Source organism: Esox lucius, chromosome 23, assembly GCF_011004845.1.
Source record: "Esox lucius isolate fEsoLuc1 chromosome 23, fEsoLuc1.pri, whole genome shotgun sequence".
NCBI classification, from domain to species: domain Eukaryota; kingdom Metazoa; phylum Chordata; class Actinopteri; order Esociformes; family Esocidae; genus Esox; species Esox lucius.
This window is the reverse complement of record NC_047591.1, coordinates 22,996,941-23,018,700: the sequence shown is the minus strand read 5'-3', so window position 1 is coordinate 23,018,700 and position 21,760 is coordinate 22,996,941. Positions and strand designations below refer to the sequence as shown.

The 21,760-nt window shown below is 47.9% G+C and overlaps 1 protein-coding gene across 19 annotated transcripts in view; it reads right to left on the bottom strand.

Moving 5' to 3' along the window:
- The window catches only part of LOC105020523 (transcription factor 4), a 167,429-nt gene that overhangs the window by 17,955 nt on the left and 127,714 nt on the right, over positions 1 to 21,760 (bottom strand). For 10 of the 19 annotated variants that reach the window (XM_034290136.1, XM_029117088.2, XM_029117086.2 and 7 more), the window contains 7 exons: positions 16,297 to 16,402; positions 12,763 to 12,902; positions 12,454 to 12,589; positions 9,271 to 9,338; positions 9,085 to 9,163; positions 3,852 to 3,931; positions 3,091 to 3,294 (listed from right to left, as the gene is read on the bottom strand). In XM_034290136.1, the coding sequence (XP_034146027.1) occupies positions 3,091 to 3,294; positions 3,852 to 3,931; positions 9,085 to 9,163; positions 9,271 to 9,338; positions 12,454 to 12,589; positions 12,763 to 12,902; positions 16,297 to 16,402 (813 nt within the window). Of the gene's footprint in view, positions 1 to 3,090; positions 3,295 to 3,851; positions 3,932 to 9,084; positions 9,164 to 9,270; positions 9,339 to 12,378; positions 12,590 to 12,762; positions 12,903 to 16,296; positions 16,403 to 21,760 lie in introns of all 19 variants that reach the window. The other 9 variants (XM_029117083.2, XM_034290132.1, XM_029117084.2 and 6 more) reach the window with 1 other exon arrangement.

Below are 21,760 nucleotides of genomic sequence, written 5' to 3'. Positions count from 1 at the left end.
CAGCACCCGCTCTTACTCTGAAAGAAACACAAATAAACTCCCTAGATGGGGTGAAGGATGCCAGGGAGATGCACCACCTCAGACCTGACTCCCTCCACACCAGGGACCGAGAGATAAGTGAGTTTGTAGAAGGAGAAATGAAAAACACTACACAACACTGCAGAACCATATCACACTAGAGAAAAACTACAGACTACAGAATATTAAAGACCACTACAGAACCCTACATACAACTACTGAACAGTACAGAACCCTACAGACAACAGAACCCCACAGACAAGTACAGACTACTACTGAACCCCAGAGACCACTACAAAATCATTACTGAACCCTAAAGAACACTACAGACCACTACAGAACCTTAGAGAACACTACAGGGAGTTCCAACACAGCTGGCTGGGTGTGCGTGAGAAAGAGTTAATCACTCTGTGTTGAGTCAGACCCCAGCACTCTGGTCCCTCAGCTCTGTCATGGCCACAGGTGCTCTCTCTCCCTCTCTCCATTCCTCTCTCTCACACTCTCCATTCCCCTTTCACTCTCTCCATTCCACTCTCCATTCTCTGTCTTCCTCTCTCTAGCCCCCCCCCACCCCCCGGCTTTCTCTCTCTCTATGAGTGCAGTACTCCAGAAGCCCTCCAGAATCACCGTAAACTCTCTTAACTATGAACAAAACACAAAGAGAGAGGAATCTCTTTTAACACGTTTTTTGGGGGAAGAACTGTAGCCTGTTGTTTGTTTGTGCAACTTCGAGTGGTTTGTAGGACCAGATAATGTCTTGTACGAGTCTGATGGGCTTCTCTGTCCATTTGTGTTACTGAAGTAATGGATGGAGGGAGAGAAAGAAAGAAAGGGAGAAAGAGGGAGAGACAGCGAGGGAGAGGCAGAAAGAGCAAGAGACAGCGAGAGAGAGAAGAGGGAGGGGGAATGTGTGACGAGGCCCCACCCCCTTCTTTATACTCCACAGCTGTCTCAGTCTTTATGGTTTCAAGTGAAAAAAATAGAATAAAACTCAATATGGAAAACATTACAAGCATCTTCCTTGATGTTTTCTCCTTCACCTCTCCTCCCCCCACTTCTGGGCAACAGGGTCGGGGTACAGGGCTGGGTTATGGACCTAGGGTATGGGGTACAGGGCTGGGTTATGGACCTAGGGTATGGGGTACAGGGCTGGGTTATGGACCTAGGGTATGGGGTACAGGGCCGGGTTATGGACCTAGGGTATGGGGTACTGGGCTGAGTTATGGACCTAGGGTATGGGGTACAGGGCTGGGTTATGGACCTAGGGTATGGGGTACAGGGCTGGGTTATGGACCTAGGGTATGGGGTACAGGGCTGGGTTATGGACCTAGGGTATCGGGTACAGGGCTGGGTTATGGACCTAGGGTATGGGGTACAGGGCTGGGTTATGGACCTAGGGTATGGGGTACAGGGCTGGGTTATGGAGCAGTGTCCGGGAGAAGGACATTTGAGTGCTAAAACTAGCTCTGACTACATGTGAATGCCATTTCCTTTATTTAATGGTGTGGTCTGGCTGCAGTTGGCCACGGAAGGTGGCCAGGGGCTGGGGTATGGGGCTGGGGTATGTGGCTGGGGCATGCGGTATGCAGTATAAGGCTGGGGTATGGGGTAAGGGGCTTGTGTATGGACCTAGGGTATGGGGTAAGGGGCTTGTGTATGGACCTAGGGTATGGGGTAAAGGGCTGGGGTATGGACCTAGGATATGGGGTATAGGGTTGGTGTATGCAGTATGGGGCTGGGGTATGTGTCATGGGGCTGGGGTATGAGGCTGGGGTATGGGTATGCAGTATAGGGCTGGGGTATGCGGTATAGGACTGGGGTATGCGGTATAGGACTGGGGTATGGGGTATAGGACTGGGGTATGGGGCATGCGGTATGGGGTTGGGCCAAGCTGTATGGGACTGGGGTATGGGGCATGCGGTATGGGGTTGGGCCAAGCTGTATGGGGCTGGGGTATGGGGTATGCGGCAAGGGGCTGGGGTATGGGGTACGGGGCTGAGGTATGCGGTATGAGTCTGGGGTATGCGGCTGGGGTATGGGGCTGGGGCATGCAGTATGGGGCTGGGGCATGCGGTATGGGGCTGGGGTATGCGGTATGGGGCTGGGGTATGCGGTATGGGGCTGGGGTATGGGGCTGGGGCATGCAGTATGGGGCTGGGGCATGCGGTATGAGTCTGGGGTATGCGGCTGGGGTATGGGGCTGGGGCATGCAGTATGGGGCTGGGGCATGCGGTATGGGGCTGGGGTATGCGGCTGGGGTATGCGGTATGGGGCTGGGGTATGCGGTATGGGGCTGGGGTATGGGGCTGACAAGGTGGCCGGGCTGCTGAGAGACCCACTGCAGACCAACTGACCCCACCCCCAATAAGTACATAGGGAATTAGGTCTAGCCTACAAAACCACATCGCATTCTCACTTCTCCAGACTCTTTTTTAGACGGAGCGGTGTGTGTTTGTGTGTGTGTGTGGGGGTGGGGTGGGGGGGGTGGGGGGTAGGGGAGTAGTTCCTGTTTTAATTGCATCAACATGGCTCACATTCCACCAGACCCCATTGCACTAACATGTGGTTTCCGTCAAACAACCCTGAGGTCCTGCTCCGCTCCGGTCTGCAGCTGGGGAAAGGGGAGGGGCTGACGGGGAGCTCACAGACCTCTCCCTTGTGATCTTGTTCCTTTCACAACATCAGCCTTTCCTTGGTAAAGTTGTGCCCGGTCTCTGGGACCCACAACTGCAGTTGTAAATGAGAAGCTGCTACTGTTACTGGTGAACTGGTGTTACTATTAGAGGCTGCTACTGTTACTGGTGAACTGGTGTAACTATTAGAGTCTCTTACTGTTATTGGTGAACTGGTGTTACTATTAGAGGCTAGTACTGTTACTGGTGAACTGGTGTTACTATTAGAGGCTGCTACATTTACTGGTGAACTGGTGTAACTATTAGAGGCTGCTACATTTACTGGTGAACTGGTGTTACTATTAGAGGCTGCTGCTGTTACTGGTCAACTGGTGTTACTATTAGAAGCCATTAGAGTGTCTGGTGATCTGCCATTAGCCGATTGGAGATGGGCTCCTACCATGATTGAGTGGCGATTGCCGGAGAGCAGTCCCGAGCCGTATCCCGAGCCCAGGCCGCCCATGGCCCCGTTGTGAGCCGCGCCAATCAGGCCATGCATGTCCTGGTGTCCAGAGGGCATGCCGGTGGAGGGGCCCACAGCGTGGCTCCGCAGCACGTGAATGGCATCGTCCAGACGCTCAAGGCGGTCCTCGATGCGACTCTGCTGCAGAAGCGAAGGTCAGAGGTCACGTTAGTGAAGGTCAGGGGGTTATTGGTGATACAAGCAATTATGAAAGGTAAGGTATTATTGGCTACATATATGACATGTCTTGTAGCGACTTTGATAATAGCGCCTTCTTTGAGTTAGTTGTAATGAGTTACTACTCATTACAAAGAGTTGTGTGGTTGCCTGCGAAGGTATCATGAGTTGGTCGGTGCTAACTGTTGGTCACTCTGAATCACAGCATCTGCTAAGTTACTAACATGTACAGTTGATTGTGTAATGGTCGAGGAATGCTCTGCAAAGGGGTTACGAAATGTTTCTATTGAACAAGCGTTTGAGTACTCCTTGTGAAGCATTTAGGTACTCCTTATAAAGCATTTATTTACTCCTTATGAAGCATTAATATACTCCTTATGAAGCATTAATATACTCCTTATGAAGCGTGTAGGTACTCCGTTATGAAAGCAGCATCTGCGTGTTGTGTAGGGGTTGGATGGCTAAGAAATTAAATGAAATACAGCTAATGTACGCATTATGTAAGTCTTTTGACGTCTTACCAGGGAGTGTAGAGGGGCCTCGTAGTTGGGGGAGGACGGGCCTTGTCCTCCATTCCTGGACCAAACAGCAGAACTGGCAGCTGGCAGAGAATACAGGGTGGCAAATACAGATTGACACGTGTAAGCCCGTCATACCTACTGCACAAAATGTAAGTTAGCTTAACATCAAAATCTAAGTTAGGTGAACATCAAAATGCAAGTTAGGTAAACATCAAAATGTAAATTAGGTGAACGCCAAAATTCCACACATAAATGGCCATTGGTTATAATGTGTTATACCATAAAACCTGGACGCGTAACCGCTAACCACAATATAGCACGGTATTCCACGGAAAGCCCCCATACACGGTCTGTGTCATTAAACCCTGCTGTGGAGCATATTGGAAACAGGCTAGGACTGCAGGGTAATGAGATGCTCGCGATCATACGCTAGACAAGCTCGTCTCAATGCTTTGTGTGTTCAGGGGGACCTATCTGTTCCTATCTGTCCTAACTGAATCCCTGGTCGGAGAATAAACAGACGTTGCTTTTGTCTGCATAACCATGATCTGTACAACATGTGATCATTAAATATTGTGTGTGTGTGTGTGCGCGACTCCATCCTTACAAGGATCCAGTGTAGCTGCGAACTTGAGAGCAGGTAAAAAAACAAAGGCCTTTGTGCTGTGTGATGCTAATCACCTCCACTTCCCTGTGTGTGCAGTGGGGTCATCTGATTGAAGGAAAGAAAACCACCACAACTGCCATGTAGACATTCTCTAGAGTGTGTGTGGATGTGTGCATGTGTGTGGTGTGCTGGCTTTGTATGTATGGGTGTGTTTATGTGGGGGGGGGGGTGTTTGGTGTTTTTGTGTGTGTGGATGTGTGTGTGGGGTGTTTGGTGTGTATGTGGGTGTGGCATGTATGTGTGTGTGTGTGTGTGTGTGGTGTGTACAGTGGATATAAAAAGTCTACACACCCCTGTTAAAATGCCAGGTTCTTGTGATGTAAAAGAATGAGAAAAAAGTAAATAATGTCAGAACTTTTTCCACCTTTAATGTGACCTACAGTATCTCCCAAAAGTGAGTAAACCCCTCACATTTTTGCTAATATTTGATTATATCTATTCATGTGACAACACTGAAGAAATGACACTTAGCTACAAAGTAGTGAGCGTACAGCTTGCATAACAGTGTACATTTGCTATCCCCTCAAAATAACTAAACAGCTGGCAACAAAACTGAGTACTCCCAAATTGGAAATGTCCAAATTGGGCCCAAAGTGTCAATATTTTGTGTGGCCACCGTTATTTTCCAACACTGCCTTAAGCCTCTTGGGCATGGAGTTCACCAGTGCTTCACAGGTTGCCACTGGAGTCCTCTTCCACTCCTCCATGACGACATCACAGAGCTGGTGGATGTTAGAGACCTTGCGTTCCTCCACCTTCCGTTTGAGGATACCCCACAGATGCTCAATAGGGTTTAGGTCTGGAGACATACTTGGCCAATCCATCACCTTTACCCTCATCTTCTTTAGCAAGGCAGTGGTCGTCTTGGAGGTGTGTTTGGAGTCGTTATCATGTTGGAATACTGCCCTGCGGCCCAATCTCCAAAGGGAGGGGATCATGCTCTGCTTCAGTATGTCACAGTACATGTTGGCATTCATGGTTCCCTCAATGAACTGTAGCTCCCCAGTGCCAGGAGCACTCATGCAGCCCCAGACCATGACACTCCCACCACCATGCTTGACTGTAGGCAAGACAAACTTTCCTTTGGATTACAGTGTGGATTACACACAGTAACCCATGTCCTTAGTCTGCTTGTCTTCAGCAAACTGTTTTCGGGCTTTCTTATGTATTATCTTCAGAAGAGGCTTCCTTCTGGGACGACAGCCATGCAGACCAATTTGATGCAGTGTGCGGCGTATGGTCTGAGCACTGACATACCTTCAACTTCTGCAGCAATGCTGGTAGCACTCAAACGTCTATTTCCCAAAGACAACCTCTAGATATGACGCTGAGCATGTGCACTCAACTTCTTTGGTTGACCATGGTGAGGCATTTTCTGAATGGAACCTGTCCTGTTAAACCGCTGAATGGTCTTGGCAACCGTGCTGCAGCTCAGTTTCAGGATCGTGGCAATCTTCTTATTGCTTAGGCCATGTTTCAGAATTTTTCAGAGAGTTCTTTGCCATGAAGTGCCATGTTGAACTTCCAGTGACCAGTAATGAGAGAGTGTGAGAGTGATAACACCAAATTTAACACACCTGCTCCACATTCACACCTGAGACCTTGTAACACCAACGAGTCACATGACACAGGGGAGGGAAAATGGCTAATTGGGCCCAATTTGGACATTTTCACTTAGGGGTGTACTCACTTTTGTTGCCAGCGGTTTAGACATTAATGGCTGTGTGTTTAGTTATTTTGAGGGGGAAAAATATAAAACTCACAATAACCTGGTTGCATAAGTGTGCACACCCTTAAACTGTTGAAGCACCTTTTGATTTTATTACAGCACTCAGTATTTATGGGTAGGAGTCTATTAGCATGGCAGTCTATTAGCATGGCAATATTTGCTCACTCATCTTTGCAAAAGCACTGCAAATCTGTCAGATTGCGAGGACATCGCCTGTGCACAGTCCTCTTCAGATCACCCCACATATGTTCAATTGGATTCAGGTCTGGGCTCTGGCTGGGCAATTCCAAAACATTAATCTTCTTCTGGTGAAGCCATGCTTTTGTGGATTTGGATGTGTGCTTTGGATTGTTTTCGTGCTGAAAGGTGAACTTCCTCTTCATCTTTCTAACGGATGCCTGAAGGTTTCGTGCCAAAATTGCCTGGTATTTGGAACTGTTCATAATTCCCTTCACCCTGACTAAGACCCCGGTTCCAGCTGAAGAAAAACAGCCCCAAAGCATGATGCTTCCACCACCATGCTTCACGTGGGTATGGTGTTCTTTGAGTGATGTAAAGTGTTGTTTTTGCACCAAACATACCTTTTGGAATTATGGCCAAAAAGACCAACCTTGGTTTCATCAGACCACAAAACATTTTCCCACGTGCTTTTGGGGGACTTTTCCTGCAAATTTCAGCCGGGCTTGGATGTTTTTCTTTGTAAGAGAAGGCCGTCTTGCCACCCTACCCCATTGCCCATTCATATGAAGAATATGGGAGATTGTTGTCACATGTAGCACACAGTCAGTACTTGCTAGAAATTCCTGCAGCTCCTTTAATGTTGCTGTAGGCCTCTTGGAAGCCTCCCTGGCCAGTTTTCTTCTCGTCAAATTAATACATTTTGGAGGGACGTCCAGTTCTTGGTAAAGTCTTTGTTGTGTCATATTTTCTAATGCTTTGGAAATTCTTTGGTACCCTTCTCCTGACTGATATCTTTCAACAATGAGATCCCTCTGATGCTTTGGAAGCTCTCTGCGGACCATGGCTTTTGCTCTGAGATGTCAGGAAAATCGTACTAGAACAGCTGAACTTTATTTGTGATTAATTAGAGTCACTTTAAATTATGGCAGGTGTTTAATGACTTCTATTTAACATGAGTTTGAATGTGATTGGTTAATTATGAACACAGGCATTTTAACAAGGGTGTGTAGACTTTTTATATCCACTGTATGTGTGTGTGTTTGTGTGTGTGGTGTGAATGTGTGTGAGTTTGTGGTGTGTTTGTGTGGTGTGTGTGTGTGGTGTATATGTGTGTGTGTGTGTGTGTGTGGTGTGTGTGTGGTGTGTATGGTGTGTGTTGTGTGTATGGGTTTGTGTATTTTGCAAACCAAGGCTTCATTCATCCACCTCCAGTTCATCTACTATTTCAGTTTGACCCCTCTGTGCTCCGTCTGGCAGATTTCCTCATTATGCTGATTAGACCTAATTATCTTTTATTTTATTGTACTCTTTCATGTATACACACATTCAAACACACTACACCCTTTATTTTATTAGCATGCCTCCTTTCCATATGTTAATTAGCCAACCATTACTGCCAGCATTCATGTGCAAATAAAACACTATGTATTATTAGGAGAAATTATTAAATCGCCTTTTTATAGAATTCAAAGAAATCTTCCCTGTAAACATCATGAGCAAATACTCATTTGCTGTTGCTCTGTTTTAACAACTGTTGTTTTTTTAATTTGTAAAGTCTAATAACTTTGACACAGTGATAAACACCAATTAGGTTACCAAGGCATTTCTCTGGTAGTAACTTTATTAGTAATTCATGAGGCTTCAGCGTCTCACACACACACAAACACACACACACACACACACACACACACACACACACACACACACACTCTCACGCACACACACACGCACACACACACACACACGCACCCACACACACACGCACGCACACAGTGCTGTTGCTCAGAAATGATCTGCTGAAGTGGGTTTGTAATTAAGTCTATCAGTCAGTACATATGAAAAATCAAACGTGTCGGAGCGACAATTACTGCCGAATTTAACATAGTGATTACGAGTAACTCATTTCTCTCTCTGAGGAGCATTTACATCGTTAGTGGAAAAACAGCAAACGGCAAAACCAAAAAGTGAAGGACACTGACAGAAGGAGGAGAGAGGAGGATATTTAGGATTCTGATAGGAGAAGCGGAGGAGAGAGGAGGAGGGGATTGAAACACGTGGGTAATGAAGGGAGGCCTGTCTGGTTATGCAGCATGTTGGCATTACTGATTCCATGACTGGGTTTTCTACCGTGACGCCCTGTGACACGTGACTAGCGACAGGCTTGGCGGATGTTACACAGAGAGGTTCAGACAGCGATGGCACCGGGGCCTGTGGACACTCCACAGCTCCACAGACGACTCGGTCTCCTTCTTGGAGGACTCTGGTCTGGACTCGTGGAGCAGCTCGGCGAGTAGCAGGACTGAGGGGTCTTAAACGCTACCAGGTGCCGCTGGGCTAGGTATATTAGTAGTGCTGATTGGACTAAACCAGGCAGAGGGTCTAAACGCAACCAGGTGACACCAGGCCAGGAGGAAGAGAAGTGCTCAGTCGTGGAGCAGAGAGTCGACCCTGATTGACAGTTTAAATGGTTCAGTTTAAACGGGTCACTTCCTCATTCTCACCTTAAGGGAGCCAGATGGGGCTCCAAGCTAAATATAAAGCTCACAGTTTGGAGGCTGACTCCGAGGTCCTCCGAGGTCCACGACATAAGACAGGGTGGTAGGGTTGTGTGTGTGTGTGTGAGTGTGTGTGTGTGTGGGGGGGGGGGGGGTTCCTACCAGTGAGCGATGGAGGAGAGCCGACGGGGGTTGACGGGTTGGATGAGAAGCTGTTGTTTGTGTGGTCCGGGGAGTAGATCTGCAACAGCCAGTCAAATCAGAGACAGTCAACACCTTGACGGGTGTTTGTGCTTCAGGAAAATGTGCGTGTTGTCCCTCGCCGGTTGGGGTGTGTTTTCTACTCACCGATGCAAGAGCCTTCCCCAGGGCGTCTCCAGTCTGAGAGCTCGGTGCCCCACTCTGCGTTCGGTTAGCTGTCACACACACACACACACACACACACAAAGGACAGAGAAGTGGAATTTCGTAAATAAAGATGTTGTTCATTCCAATATCCCCCCCTCATTTCTCTCCACACATAAATCTGTCCCCTGCAGACACTACCCCCCCCCCCCAGCTGTCACGTTCACAGGTCGAGTCCTCCGGCATGTTACACACAGCTCCATCTGTGTGTGTGTAGTGTGTGTGTGTTTGTGTGTAATTCTTTGAGTGTGTGTGAGATTGGCGTGGGCGGTCCTCTGAGCCTTGCTCTGTTCACTTCCTGTCCAGTGGCTGGTCCCTCCACATCGTCACTCAATCACATTTCCCCAAATGATGAGGACTGATCTGAATGTGCACAGATTGTGTGTGTGTGTGTGTGTGTGTGTGTGTGCTGTGGCACTGACATCCCAAATGGGAGTTAGTTTATCCTTTCACACAGAACTTTGCAGTGAGTCAACATGCCAGATCCTCGCTCTTACACACACGTGTCCTTGCTCTTACACACACACGCGCACATACACGCACACACACACACACAGACGTATGTTATACTATCAAGGCGAGGGCCGGCAATTTAGTAACAATAAAAATAAAAGAAGATTATCTAACCCCCAACCATAATCTTAACCCCTCAACAAACCCAAATGTAACCCTAAAACCTACAGTCCTCACTCAAGCAGAAACACAACACACACACACACACACACATACACACACAGAGAAAACAAAACACACACACAGAAAACAAAACACACACACTCGAGACTGGTCAGATCTGGGTCACATGACTGCCAAACTCAAGTGTCAATCATCTGGAGAACTTGGAGAGGGATCAGAGAGTGGTCTTTAGACCACGCCTCCTCCAGGCTGCATTAAGCTCTCTCTCATTGAAATAGATTTGTCCATCCATATGTTTTACTTTAAATTACCCAGAAAGAAATACAGCGTGCTGTGGGGTAATCCCAACACTGTCTAGGGTGCATCAAAAATGGAACCCTCATTCTTATATAGTGCACAAATCTTGACCCAGGGCCCTCTGGTGAAGGGAATAGTGTTCCAGTTGTGACTTGACCTTGGTGTCAGAACAGCGCTGTGAGTCGGGTCTGAGCTTAGCCCCAAACATATGCCGCTTTGGTTCCTGCTTTCTCATTTCTCCCTTCGCTCTCTGTTCCTAACTGAAGCTAACCGAAGCAATCTCAGTAATGGATTGAGGTGGATGATTAAGTGCTGAGATGTGCTTCCATGTAAAGACGGGTTCCCCCTTTTCACTGCTGGTCTTAACCCTTTAAAAGAGGGAACTTGGAAAACCTTGCAGACATGGCTGGCAGAATAAGTCACCATTTAACTTGAAAAGCGTCTCTTAGCGTTGTTACTCTAACTTCTTCCATAGGGGATTTTTAAATCCAGTTCAGATGAGTCTGTCATGTAGTCTAACATCATCTCGCCATTTTGATCGTCTTACTGTACATTTTCAAATTTCCAAAGGGGAAAGGAGAGGAGAGAGGAATGAGCGAAGAGGAAACAAGAACGGAGAGAAAAGGGGAGAGGAACGTAGAGGAGAAAGGAAAGGAGAGAAGAGGGGAGAAGAACGAGGAGTGGGGGCAAGGGAGGAGGAAGTTCAGCATGTGGCAGTGAAGGAACTGAAAGGAACGGGGCACTGAGATATGTGTCTCTGACATGTGTCAATAACACGGTCTTGAGGGAGGACAACTGAGCTGTAGACACAAAGAAACCACATTGAGCTGTTGGAAAATGAATGGCCAACATCAGTCAGACAGTCTTTAAAATAATATAGATATGCAAAAACATTTGCTATGTTAACTGTCCATTCCAAGGCCTCAACTCACCAACACTAACTACAAGGAGTCTTTAACATGGCATAGTTCTCTCCTTTCCTCCTGCAATGCTTTAACGCACAAAAACACAGGTCTGTTTGAGTCTATTTTTCGTTTTGTTTGAACTTCGCTTGAATGTTACGTTTCTCTGTTCAGCCGAAGAGAGACAGAGAGAGAGATAGTACAGATTGAGAGCATCCCAGTGAAATGCTAGAGATGCACTTTCATAGAGAAAATAATCTACGCGTTTTCTGATTGATCCGTTATTTGATCAAGCGAGAGCGAAAGCGGGAGGGACGCATCACAGGGAAAAGGATGTGTCACAGCCAATCACAGAGCAGATTACTGCCAATCAAAACGTCATCATCGTTTGGTCGTTTGGTCAGTGGGTCAGTCGGCCCGTCTGTCCGTCCACTCATTCATTAACATCAGCCCGTCTGTCCGTCCACTCATTCATTAACATCAGTCCATCTGTCCGTCCACTCATTCATTAACATCAGTCCATCTGTCCGTCCACTCATTCATTAACATCAGTCCATCTGTACGTCCACTAATTCATTAACATCAGTCCATCTGTCCGTCCACTCATTCATTAACATCAGCCCGTCTGTCCATCCACTCATTCATTAACATCCGCCCGTCCACTCATTCATTAACATCAGCCCGTCTGTCCGTCCACTCATTCATTAACATCAGCCCGTCTGTTCGTCTACTCATTCATTAACATCAGCCCGTCTGTCCGTCCACTCATTCATTAACATCAGTCCATCTGTCCGTCCACTCATTCATTAACATCAGCCCGTCTGTCCGTCCACTCATTCATTAACATCAGCCCGTCTGTCCGTCCACTCATTCATTAACATCAGTCCATCTGTCCGTCCACTCATTCATTAACATCAGCCCGTCTGTCCATCCACTCATTCATTAACATCCGCCCGTCTGTCCGTCCACTCATTCATTAACATCAGCCCGTCTGTCCATCCACTCATTCATTAACATCCGCCCGTCTGTCCGTCCACTCATTCATTAACATCAGCCCGTCTGTCCGTCCACTCATTCATTAACATCAGTCCATCTGTTCGTCCACTCATTCATTAACATCCGCCCGTCCACTCATTCATTAACATCAGCCCGTCCGCCCGTCCACTCATTCATTAACATCAGCCCGTCCGCCCGTCCATCTCACCGCTGGTCTTACCAGTGTAGTCAACCCTGTGAGCCCTGTCCTCTGTCCTGTCTTCTCCATCCCTGTCTCCTGGTCCCCAGCTCTTACCCATCACACTGTCTGTGCCGTTGGTGGTGGCGGTGCAGGAAGCGGTGCTGTAGTGATTGGAACCACCGCTTCGGTGGAAACTGGACATCGGAGGAAGACTGGGGTTGATGTCTGCCGAGGAGTGGGACGGGTAGCTCTGGAGAGGGAGGAGGTGAGAGGGCGGAGGAGAGAGAGAGAGAGGAGGAGGAGACCACAGTCAGACCGACCACCTGGCCACGGGAGAACGTTAAGGAAGACACGCGTACAGACGCACGCCGATGACGGGCTGAGGGCAGGGGTGAGGAGCAGAGAAGGAGCAGAGGTACACACCAGTCGATCATGAGGGTGGAGGTGGCTGCCACAGTAGCTGCTACTCTGGGGGCCGTGGGTGGAATTACCCAGCATGCCGCTGTAGCCGGGCTGGTTCATGCCGCTGGAGGAACTCCACGGGTCAGCACTGTGGTGACCATCTGAATGGACGTAGAGAGGGAGGGGTAGGAAAAGGGGAGAGGGAGGGGGAGGAAAAGGGGAGAGAGGGAGGGGGAGGGGAGAGGGAGGAAAAGGAGGTCACAATGATCCCAGTCAAACCGTATGTACTGCTAACGGGATGGACAAAATTCAGCGTCACAACAGTCATGGTCAGGCTCAATGGATACTCTCTGAAACAGACGGGTTACAATGGATACTCTCTGAAACAGACGAGTTACAATGGATACTCTCTGAAACAGACGGGTTACAATGGATACTCTCTGAAACAGACGGGTTACAATGGATACTCTCTGAAACAGACGGGTTACAATGGATACTCTCTGAAACAGACGGGTTACAATGGATACTCTCTGAAACAGACGGGTTACAATGGACACTCTCTGAAACAGACGGGTTACAATGGATACTCTCTGAAACAGACGAGTTACAATGGATACTCTCTGAAACAGACGGGTTACAATGGATACTCTCTGAAACAGACGGGTTACAATGGATACTCTCTGAAACAGACGGGTTACAATGGATACTCTCTGAAACAGACGGGTTACAATGGATACTCTCTGAAACAGACGGGTTACAATGGATACTCTCTGAAACAGACGGGTTACAATGGATACTCTCTGAAACAGACGGGTAACAATGACGTTTCAACATCCAGCCGTCTCCTTGACCCCGGGAGCACAAGGAACCAGAAGATTTACAACACAGCAGAGCAAAGAGAAAATCCAGTCTAACGGGATTGTAATATGGGAGGATAGTGACAGAATGAAAAAGTTCTGGGACAATGATAAGTTCAAGAGCCTCCTCCCAGCTTCCTAAAGCAATAACGGTCGAGAACACAGTTTCATAAGATAATTCCAGATTGACCGAAAGTTTTAATAGCCACTTTGTTATGGCCATCTGCAATGCCTCCTTCTGCCGGCACTGCTGCTCCTGTTCCAGGTTAGAGCTCTCCCCCAGGTCAGGTGAGGGAGGTTTGGAAAGAGCTCCAAAATATGGACCCACACAAATTCTTTGTATGACCGCTGGTGATTGGCCAGCCCTTTGTACGCCAGACCGCTGATTGGCCAGCCCTTTGTTCTCTAAAATGCTGATTGGCCAGCCCTTTGTTCTCTACAATGCTGATTGGCCAGCTTTTCCATCTCCAGGCTGTTGACAGATCAGCTCTTCCTTCTGTAAGCCGCTGATTGGCCAGCAGAGCCTAGTTTGGACTATGACATCATTCTCAATGGCATTTAAGTTTTTTTTCTTAATTTTTTAAATGGAATTTATGTTTTGGCCACACTTGAGTCAACAACATTATTTGCCTATGAGTTTATGTTCTGTTAAGTTTTAACAATATGAATTCCCAGAGGCAGTTACTTCCTGACTGGTGTGGCTTTACTACATGACTATAAAACCCTGGCCTACACACTCTACTTATATAACTCTGACTGCTTCTGTTCAAGAGCCCCCCCCACCACCCCCCCGGACAGCCCCTCTCCCTGGCTGTAATCCAACTACGTCATTTTTACAACCTAAGCCCTCGCCACGTCCCCTCTGGGAATCCCCATCGAAACCGGATGCAGTTTTAATTGCCATCTTAAGTGGCTGTCCAATTCACAGAAGCTGCCCTCTCTGCCCCAGATTTAACTTGAGGGGGCAAGTGAATATCTTCGATCAATTTTAGGGTAGAGATTACCCACAATTCAACAGAAACTGTAGCAAAGTGTAAATTTTAATCAACACAACTGCATTTATGTGTCAGATTCAGTCATATCTCTCCCTTGCTATGGCAATCATATGTGTAGGGTTGATCGATGAGGGTGTAGGGTTTATTGATGAAGTGTTAGGGTTTATAGATGAGGGTGCAGGGTTGATCGATGAGGGTGTAGGGTTTATTGATGAAGTGTTAGGGTTTAGTGATGAGGGTGCAGGGTTTAGTGATGAGGGTGTAGGGTTTAGTGATGAGGGTGTAGGGTTTAGTGATGAGGGTGCAGGGTTTATAGATGAGGGTGCAGGGTTTAGTGATGAGGGTGTAGGGTTTAGTGATGAGGGTGTAGGGTTTAGTGTTGAGGGTGCAGGGTTTATTGATGAGGGTGTAGGGTTGATCGATGAGGGTGTAGGGTTTATTGATGAAGTGTTAGGGTTTATAGATGAGGGTGCAGGGTTGATCGATGAGGGTGTAGGGTTTATTGATGAAGTGTTAGGGTTTAGTGATGAGGGTGCAGGGTTTAGTGATGAGGGTGTAGGGTTTAGTGATGAGGGTGTAGGGTTTAGTGATGAGGGTGCAGGGTTTATAGATGAGGGTGCAGGGTTTAGTGATGAGGGTGTAGGGTTTAGTGATGAGGGTGTAGGGTTTAGTGTTGAGGGTGCAGGGTTTATTGATGAGGGTGCAGGGTTTAGTGATGAGGGTGTAGGGTTTAGTGATGAGGGTGTAGGGTTTAGTGATGAGGGTGCAGGGTTTATTGATGAGGGTGCAGGGTTTATTGATGAGGGTGTAGGGTTTATTGATGAGGGTGTAGGGTTTATTGATGAGGGTGTAGGGTTTATTGATGAGGGTGTAGGGTTTATTGATGAGGGTGTAGGGTTTATAGATGACAGTGTAGGGTTTATTGATGAGGGTGTAGGGTTTATTGATGAGGGTGCAGGGTTTAGTGATGAGGGTGTAGGGTTTAGTGATGAGGGTGCAGGGTTTAGTGATAAGGGTGCAGGGTTTAGTGATGAAGGTGCAGGGTTTAGTGATGAGGGTGCAGGGTTTAGTGATGAGGGTGTAGGGTTTATTGATGAGGGCATGGGGTTGATTGATGAGGGCGTAGTGTTGATTGATGAGGGTGTAGGGTTTATTGATTGGTTCAGGTGTGTCTTCTTGACATTTGGAGTGGAACTTCTCTTTTTAGGGAAGACATACGCTGCTCTGTCTCAGTTCCCAACCTCCGGTTGTTTGGCACAGAAACCCCCAGCTACTTGGCTACTACATTGGAATGGCCCCAGGCCACCGGCAGATATCTCTCCTTTCTGCTCAGTCTGTGATTAAGTCCAGTGGGCCGGCCGAGCAAGAGACTGTAAACAGCAGGGGGAACCTCATCTACTCAGGGCTTTCGGGACTGAAGCTGAACCAGAACCCAGTTATCTCAGCCAGCTACCACCAATGTACGATGTCATTACAACCCCAGTCTATCAGTAACTAGTTTGTGGAGGATTACCTCTGTGTTGAATAGTCCAACAGAGGCACTAGATACATTGCTAGCGGGTGGTATGGGATAGAGGCGATACGATCAGAGCCGGGGGTAGCTTTTGCTTTTCCTCGTCCAAGCGCAAGTAGTCGTCAACGCTCAGTTAAGGACGTGGCTGTCAGTAAAATAAACACTAGAAGGTGGAGGAAAACAAGCTAACCTGGCATGAAGAAGGAGCTGGGGAATCCTCCACTCGGTGGTTTGGAGGAGGGATACCCTGGTGAGTCCCGGTTGTAGTCAGCTGTGCTGGCAGATGGTGCGTACACCTGGAAAAGACAGAGACAATGGGTCAGACACATGGACAGCGCCTCGCGTCAAACTGCAACGCCACCGGCGTAGATGACACCTGGACTAGGTTCTTAAAGAGGCTTCCAGAAGGTCTTAAAGAGGCTTCCAAGAGATCTTAAAGAGGCTTCCAGAAGGTCTTAAAGAGGCTTCCACAAGGTTTTAAAGAGAATTCCAGAAGGTCTTAAAGAGAATTCCAGAAGGTCTTAAAGAGGTTTCCAGAAGGTCTTAAAGAGGCTTCCTGAAGATCTTAAAGAGGCTTCCAGAAGGTCTTAAAGAGGTTTCCAGAAGGTCTTAAAGAGGTTTCCAGAAGGTCTTAAAGAGGCTTCCAGAAGGTCTTAAAGAGGCTTCCAGAAGGTCTTAAAGAGGCTTCCAGAAGGTCTTAAAGAGGTTTCCAGAAGGTCTTAAAGAGGTTTCCAGAAGGTCTTAAAGAGGCTTCCAGGAGGTCTTAAAGAGAATTCCAGAAGGTCTTAAAGAGGTATTCAGAAGGTCCTGCCACAACGTAGTAGTAAAGAGTGAAACAATAAGACCAAAACAGACACCCGCAGTGATATTGGCTAAAATAGCAGGCAGAAAACAATCAGTGAACAACCTGAGGTCATCATGATTAGGTACGGTGTGTTTCAGGGGAGACAAGAATAACCGTGTACATCCCTAATACAGCCAGAGGTCTTATTGTGTAGCCAGACACCAGGATTTTTTTTCGGTCAGGGTATCTCAGCCATGTGGGCTGATGTAGAACCTGAGGCGTGTGTCAAACAGACAGATAGCGAGAGCCATTCCAACAGGTCGGGACCTAGTGTCAACTTGAGTTAACACTGCAACTGCTAGTGAAGACATCTGCTTAAAGTTAGTGAGTGGCACCAAGACATTGTCCCACATACACAACAGCATGGTTAGTAAAGTTTTCACCTACAAACATACTTTATATGGGGGAAAATATACCTCAATAGTTAAGAAATGTTGCCTAACCAGCTATGGCAATGGCTCAAACATAGCAAATGCCAGTGCATTAAATGAGAAGCTAAACAAATAGTTTAACACAGGCTGCACCTTGGTAATTGGTAATTAGATTAGATAATAACTAGATTTTATTCAGTTTAATAGAACCGTATAGGCTATGATCTCCATTTTTAAGTGAGATTATCTACATTGTTTACACCTATGTTTGAAAATCACAAATCAATAAATAACACAGATAACCATCATTGCAATATTTGTCAAAGAAATCGTATTTCAATATTTTATCTAAATCATGCAACCCTAGGTATTTCACAACACGACCTAGCATCAACTGGCACCATAATTCCAGGCCTTCCACAATGCGACTTAGCATCAACTGGCACCGTGAGACCTAGAATCAACTGGCAGCATGCGACTTAGCATCAACTGGCAGCGTGAGACCTAGCATCAACTGGCAGCGTGAGACCTAGCATCAACTGGCAGCGTGAGACCTAGCATCAACTGGCAGCGTGAGACCTAGCATCAACTGGCAGCGTGAGACCTAGCATCAACTGGCAGCGTGAGACCTAGCATCAACTGGCAGCGTGAGACCTAGCATCAACTGGCAGCGTGAGACCTAGCATCAACTGGCAGCGTGAGACCTAGCATCAACTGGCAGCGTGAGACCTAGCATCAACTGGCAGCGTGAGACCTAGCATCAACTGGCAGCGTGAGACCTTGCATCAGACTACTCCACAGACAAGTATGATGCTCTTACTATTCAGGACAGAGCACTTGAGACTCAGATAGTCAAAATCATATCTCAAATATTTGTTGTTGTTATAGCTATAAAAAAGTAAGATGTGTAAAATTATGCCGTGCATAAGAGCTTTTGAAGCTTAGAATTTTCCATTTGAGAAGTCCGAATTCATTCCAAAATAATAATACTTCGCTCCAAGCCACAGACAAGTTACCAAACCCTGTGTAATGTTTTCCAGAAAGGAACTGAATCTCGGAGAGCAAATGACAAATCACCAACCACAATACTGACACAGTCTTAGGAGGGAAAAAAAACGGGCAAAGGATAATGGGATTGAGTGCTCGGCAGAACAGCTGGGAGGCTTAGATGTCATGATGCACCTTGCGTGGTTGCATGTGGCCGGGCGTGTTCAAGAAACAGAACAGTGAGAACTGTGAGAACCAAACACAGTGTGTGTGTGTGTGTGTGTGCGCAGGGACACTCCTAACTGGAGTTCTTCTGATCATCAGCCCCACGTACAGAGACCAGCTGGAACACACACACACACACAGGCTGGGTTAAGGAACTAGAATTTAGGACTGGGGTTAGGGGCGGGGTTAAGGAACTAGAATTTAGGACTGGGGTTAGGGGCGGGGTTAAGGAACTAGAATTTAGGACTGGGGTTAGGGGCTGGGTTAAAGAACTAGAATTTAGGACTGGGGTTAGGGGCTGGGTTAAAGAACTAGAATTTAGGACTGGGGTTAGGGGCTGGGTTAAAGAACTAGAATTTAGGACTGGGGTTAGGGGCTGGGTTAAAGAACTAGAATATAGGACTGGGGTTAAGGAACTAGAATATAGGACTGGGGTTAGGGGCTGGGTTAAGAAACTAGAATATAGGACTGGGGTTAGGGGCTGGGTTAAGGAACGTAGTTACAGGGCTGGTGTATCACAATGGGGTACAGGACCGGGATACAGAAGTCTCCGGTGGTTCAGTATTTCCAGCTTTTTTTCAAACAAACGTTTACTGCTCAGATAAATGTTTTTAAACTATTTTCTCAGGTGGCCTGGGATTTCTTAACAGTACTGTGTATAATATAGCTCCTCTTGGGAGGCAGAGACTACACAATAGAGGTCCTGCATAACAAAGGACAGAGTACTGAAATGGCTGAACTGTTTTCATTGTTTCTGATTTGATTCTATTTGAGAAGCAACCTCTGAGTCTCTCAAGGTCTTTCTGAGCAGATCTCTAGGAGCGGATTAAAAATTAGAGAGATAGAGGAGAGGGACATGGAGAGACAGCGAGAGAGAGACAGACGGAAGGAACTTGGGGAATTGTTCCATTTTTATGATGCTGATTCTATTTGAGGTCACTGTAGGCTGTGCTGACTCCTGTGAAATATCTGAAAACAATCAACTAGAGACCATAAAAGCTGAACTCTTCAGAAAGAAGCACAGGAAGAAGAGCAGAGACAGAGAGAGGGGAGGAGGGGGAAAGAGTAGATCCAATGAAGGACGGAGAACATTTGAGAAATACTGAGAGAAGATCAAGAGCATTTTTTAAATATTGTGAGATCAAGAGAAAGGAGGGGGAAAGCTTGTGTGTGAGAGAGAGAGGAGACTGGGAATAACTGGGTAACTGCTTTTAGTGAGATGAGCTCTGCTGATTCCTCCAAATCAGACCAATGTGTTGAGCATCTGGTAAAGCCCAGCCTGGCCCTCCCCTTCTGAACCCCCCCCCCCCCCCCCCCACCAACTCAACTGAAATGCCTTTATTGGCATCAAAAACATTTGCATACATTCCCAAAGCAGGTGGAGAGTAAGAAATATGAAATAAGGACAATAACCAAAGCAAACATTACACAAATGTTTTACAAGGACTAAGACCTTTCCAAAGTCATCAGCTATGTACAGAGTTGCAACAACCTGCAAATAGTTAAAGTGTCTAAACTCTCCCACTTCCTGTTGCCCCCACCCCCCCACCCCCACGCACATATTCCCGCTTTCTTTTTTAACCCCCCAGTGCCCAGTTCACGCCTCTCCTCACCTTCCTGTGTCAAAACAAAGCTCTGTCGTAGTGGGTGGTTAACTAGTTCAAGACTGTAGCAACACACACACACACACACAGTTTACCACAGTTGATCAGAAGCATGTGTGCTTGGAGAAGCAGTCACGAAAGCCCCAAATCCCCCCCGCCCCCCCCACCTTCCCTCCCACTACCCGCCCTCCCCCTCCCCCTCCCCCCACACTGCACCTGTGCCGGCCCCCGCATTACTAAGACGAAGCAGATTGGACCCTGTCGACTGGAGCGGAACAGTCCAGAACGGACCAAATCAGACGCGCCAAAACCACTGCCATTCGCTGGGACGTGGAGGAAAGGGATGGGCCTTGAGGTCAAAGCACCGCAGAGTGCTCTGGGTAACCGGCTACCGAAGAAGACTGAACCCATCTGGGTTACGGAGAGGCACGCTGGATAACAGAGGGGCTGGCGAGCCGAGCGGTTCCAGAGCCAGGGTCCAGGGACGATGCACCACTGAAGGTGGAAAAGGCTGCTCAACACACATCCCACAGCTAGTGAGAGTGCGCGTGTGTAAGAGCGCGCGTGTGTGAGAGTGTGCGCTTGTGTAAGAGTATGCGCGTGTGTGAGAGTGCGCGTGTGAGAGTGCGCGCGTGTGAGAGTGCGCGCATGTGTAAGAGTATGTGTGTGTGAGAGTGTGTATGTGAGCAAACTGAACCGGAAGGAAACCCCACCCACTTCCAGGCTTCAGCCGGGCCCTTTCTTCCATCAACCTGCAATTGCAGTAATGCTCTCCAGATGCAGCCGTGCACTGTGTGTGTGTGTGTGTGTGTGTGTACACAAGGCCCTGGCGTTAGCATCGCACGTTAATTGATTCCACATGAGCCACGGCAGAGCGTAGAGGGAGGAGGCGGCAAGCACATGCTAGGCCAGTACACCTCCCGACACGCCAGAAACACACACGCAGAAACGCTCAGAGAGTTGCACGGACACACAACATTCCCCCCCCCCCAGGCCCCCCCCCAACCCCTCCGGGGTCCCTGTGGAGGGCTGCCTCCCTCATACGTGATTACGGAGCAGGACAAGTGCGTGTCTCCTCCTCCACCACGGGCACCTGCATCGAGAACTCGGGATGGGGTGTGGGGGGGCTTGGAGACTATTTTAGAGGCATGCAGCAGGGGGTGGGGGGTGGGCATCAAGGTCACGAGGGAAAGGAGGCTTGGACAGAGAGAGGGAGGGAGGGAGAACAGAGGGAGGGAGAAACGGAGGGAGGGGCAGATGCCGCTCCGGCAGAATAAACACTTCTTCGGGAGGAATGGGGGACAGACGAGAAGAGGAACAGCCATATTTGTCTCCCAGATTCATAACTTCCTGGTGGAAAAGGCCCTAACGGTCGGTCACAAAAAGGGGGCCGCCTTAAGTCCCATCCAGAGCACTTCATGTTAAGGTTGGAGTAGCGCACCAGGAGAGAAATGAGGTGCAATTTGGGCCGCAGCTGAAACTTTACGGACAAATCATTGAGGGCCCTTTAAAGACAGAGGCCTAGACTAGTGATCCTGTCCAATCACAGCTTGGGAATCAACGCATCCCCAGGATCCAGGCTGTCCCTTTATAAGCAGGCCTTGACCCTAAGCAAGATCCCAG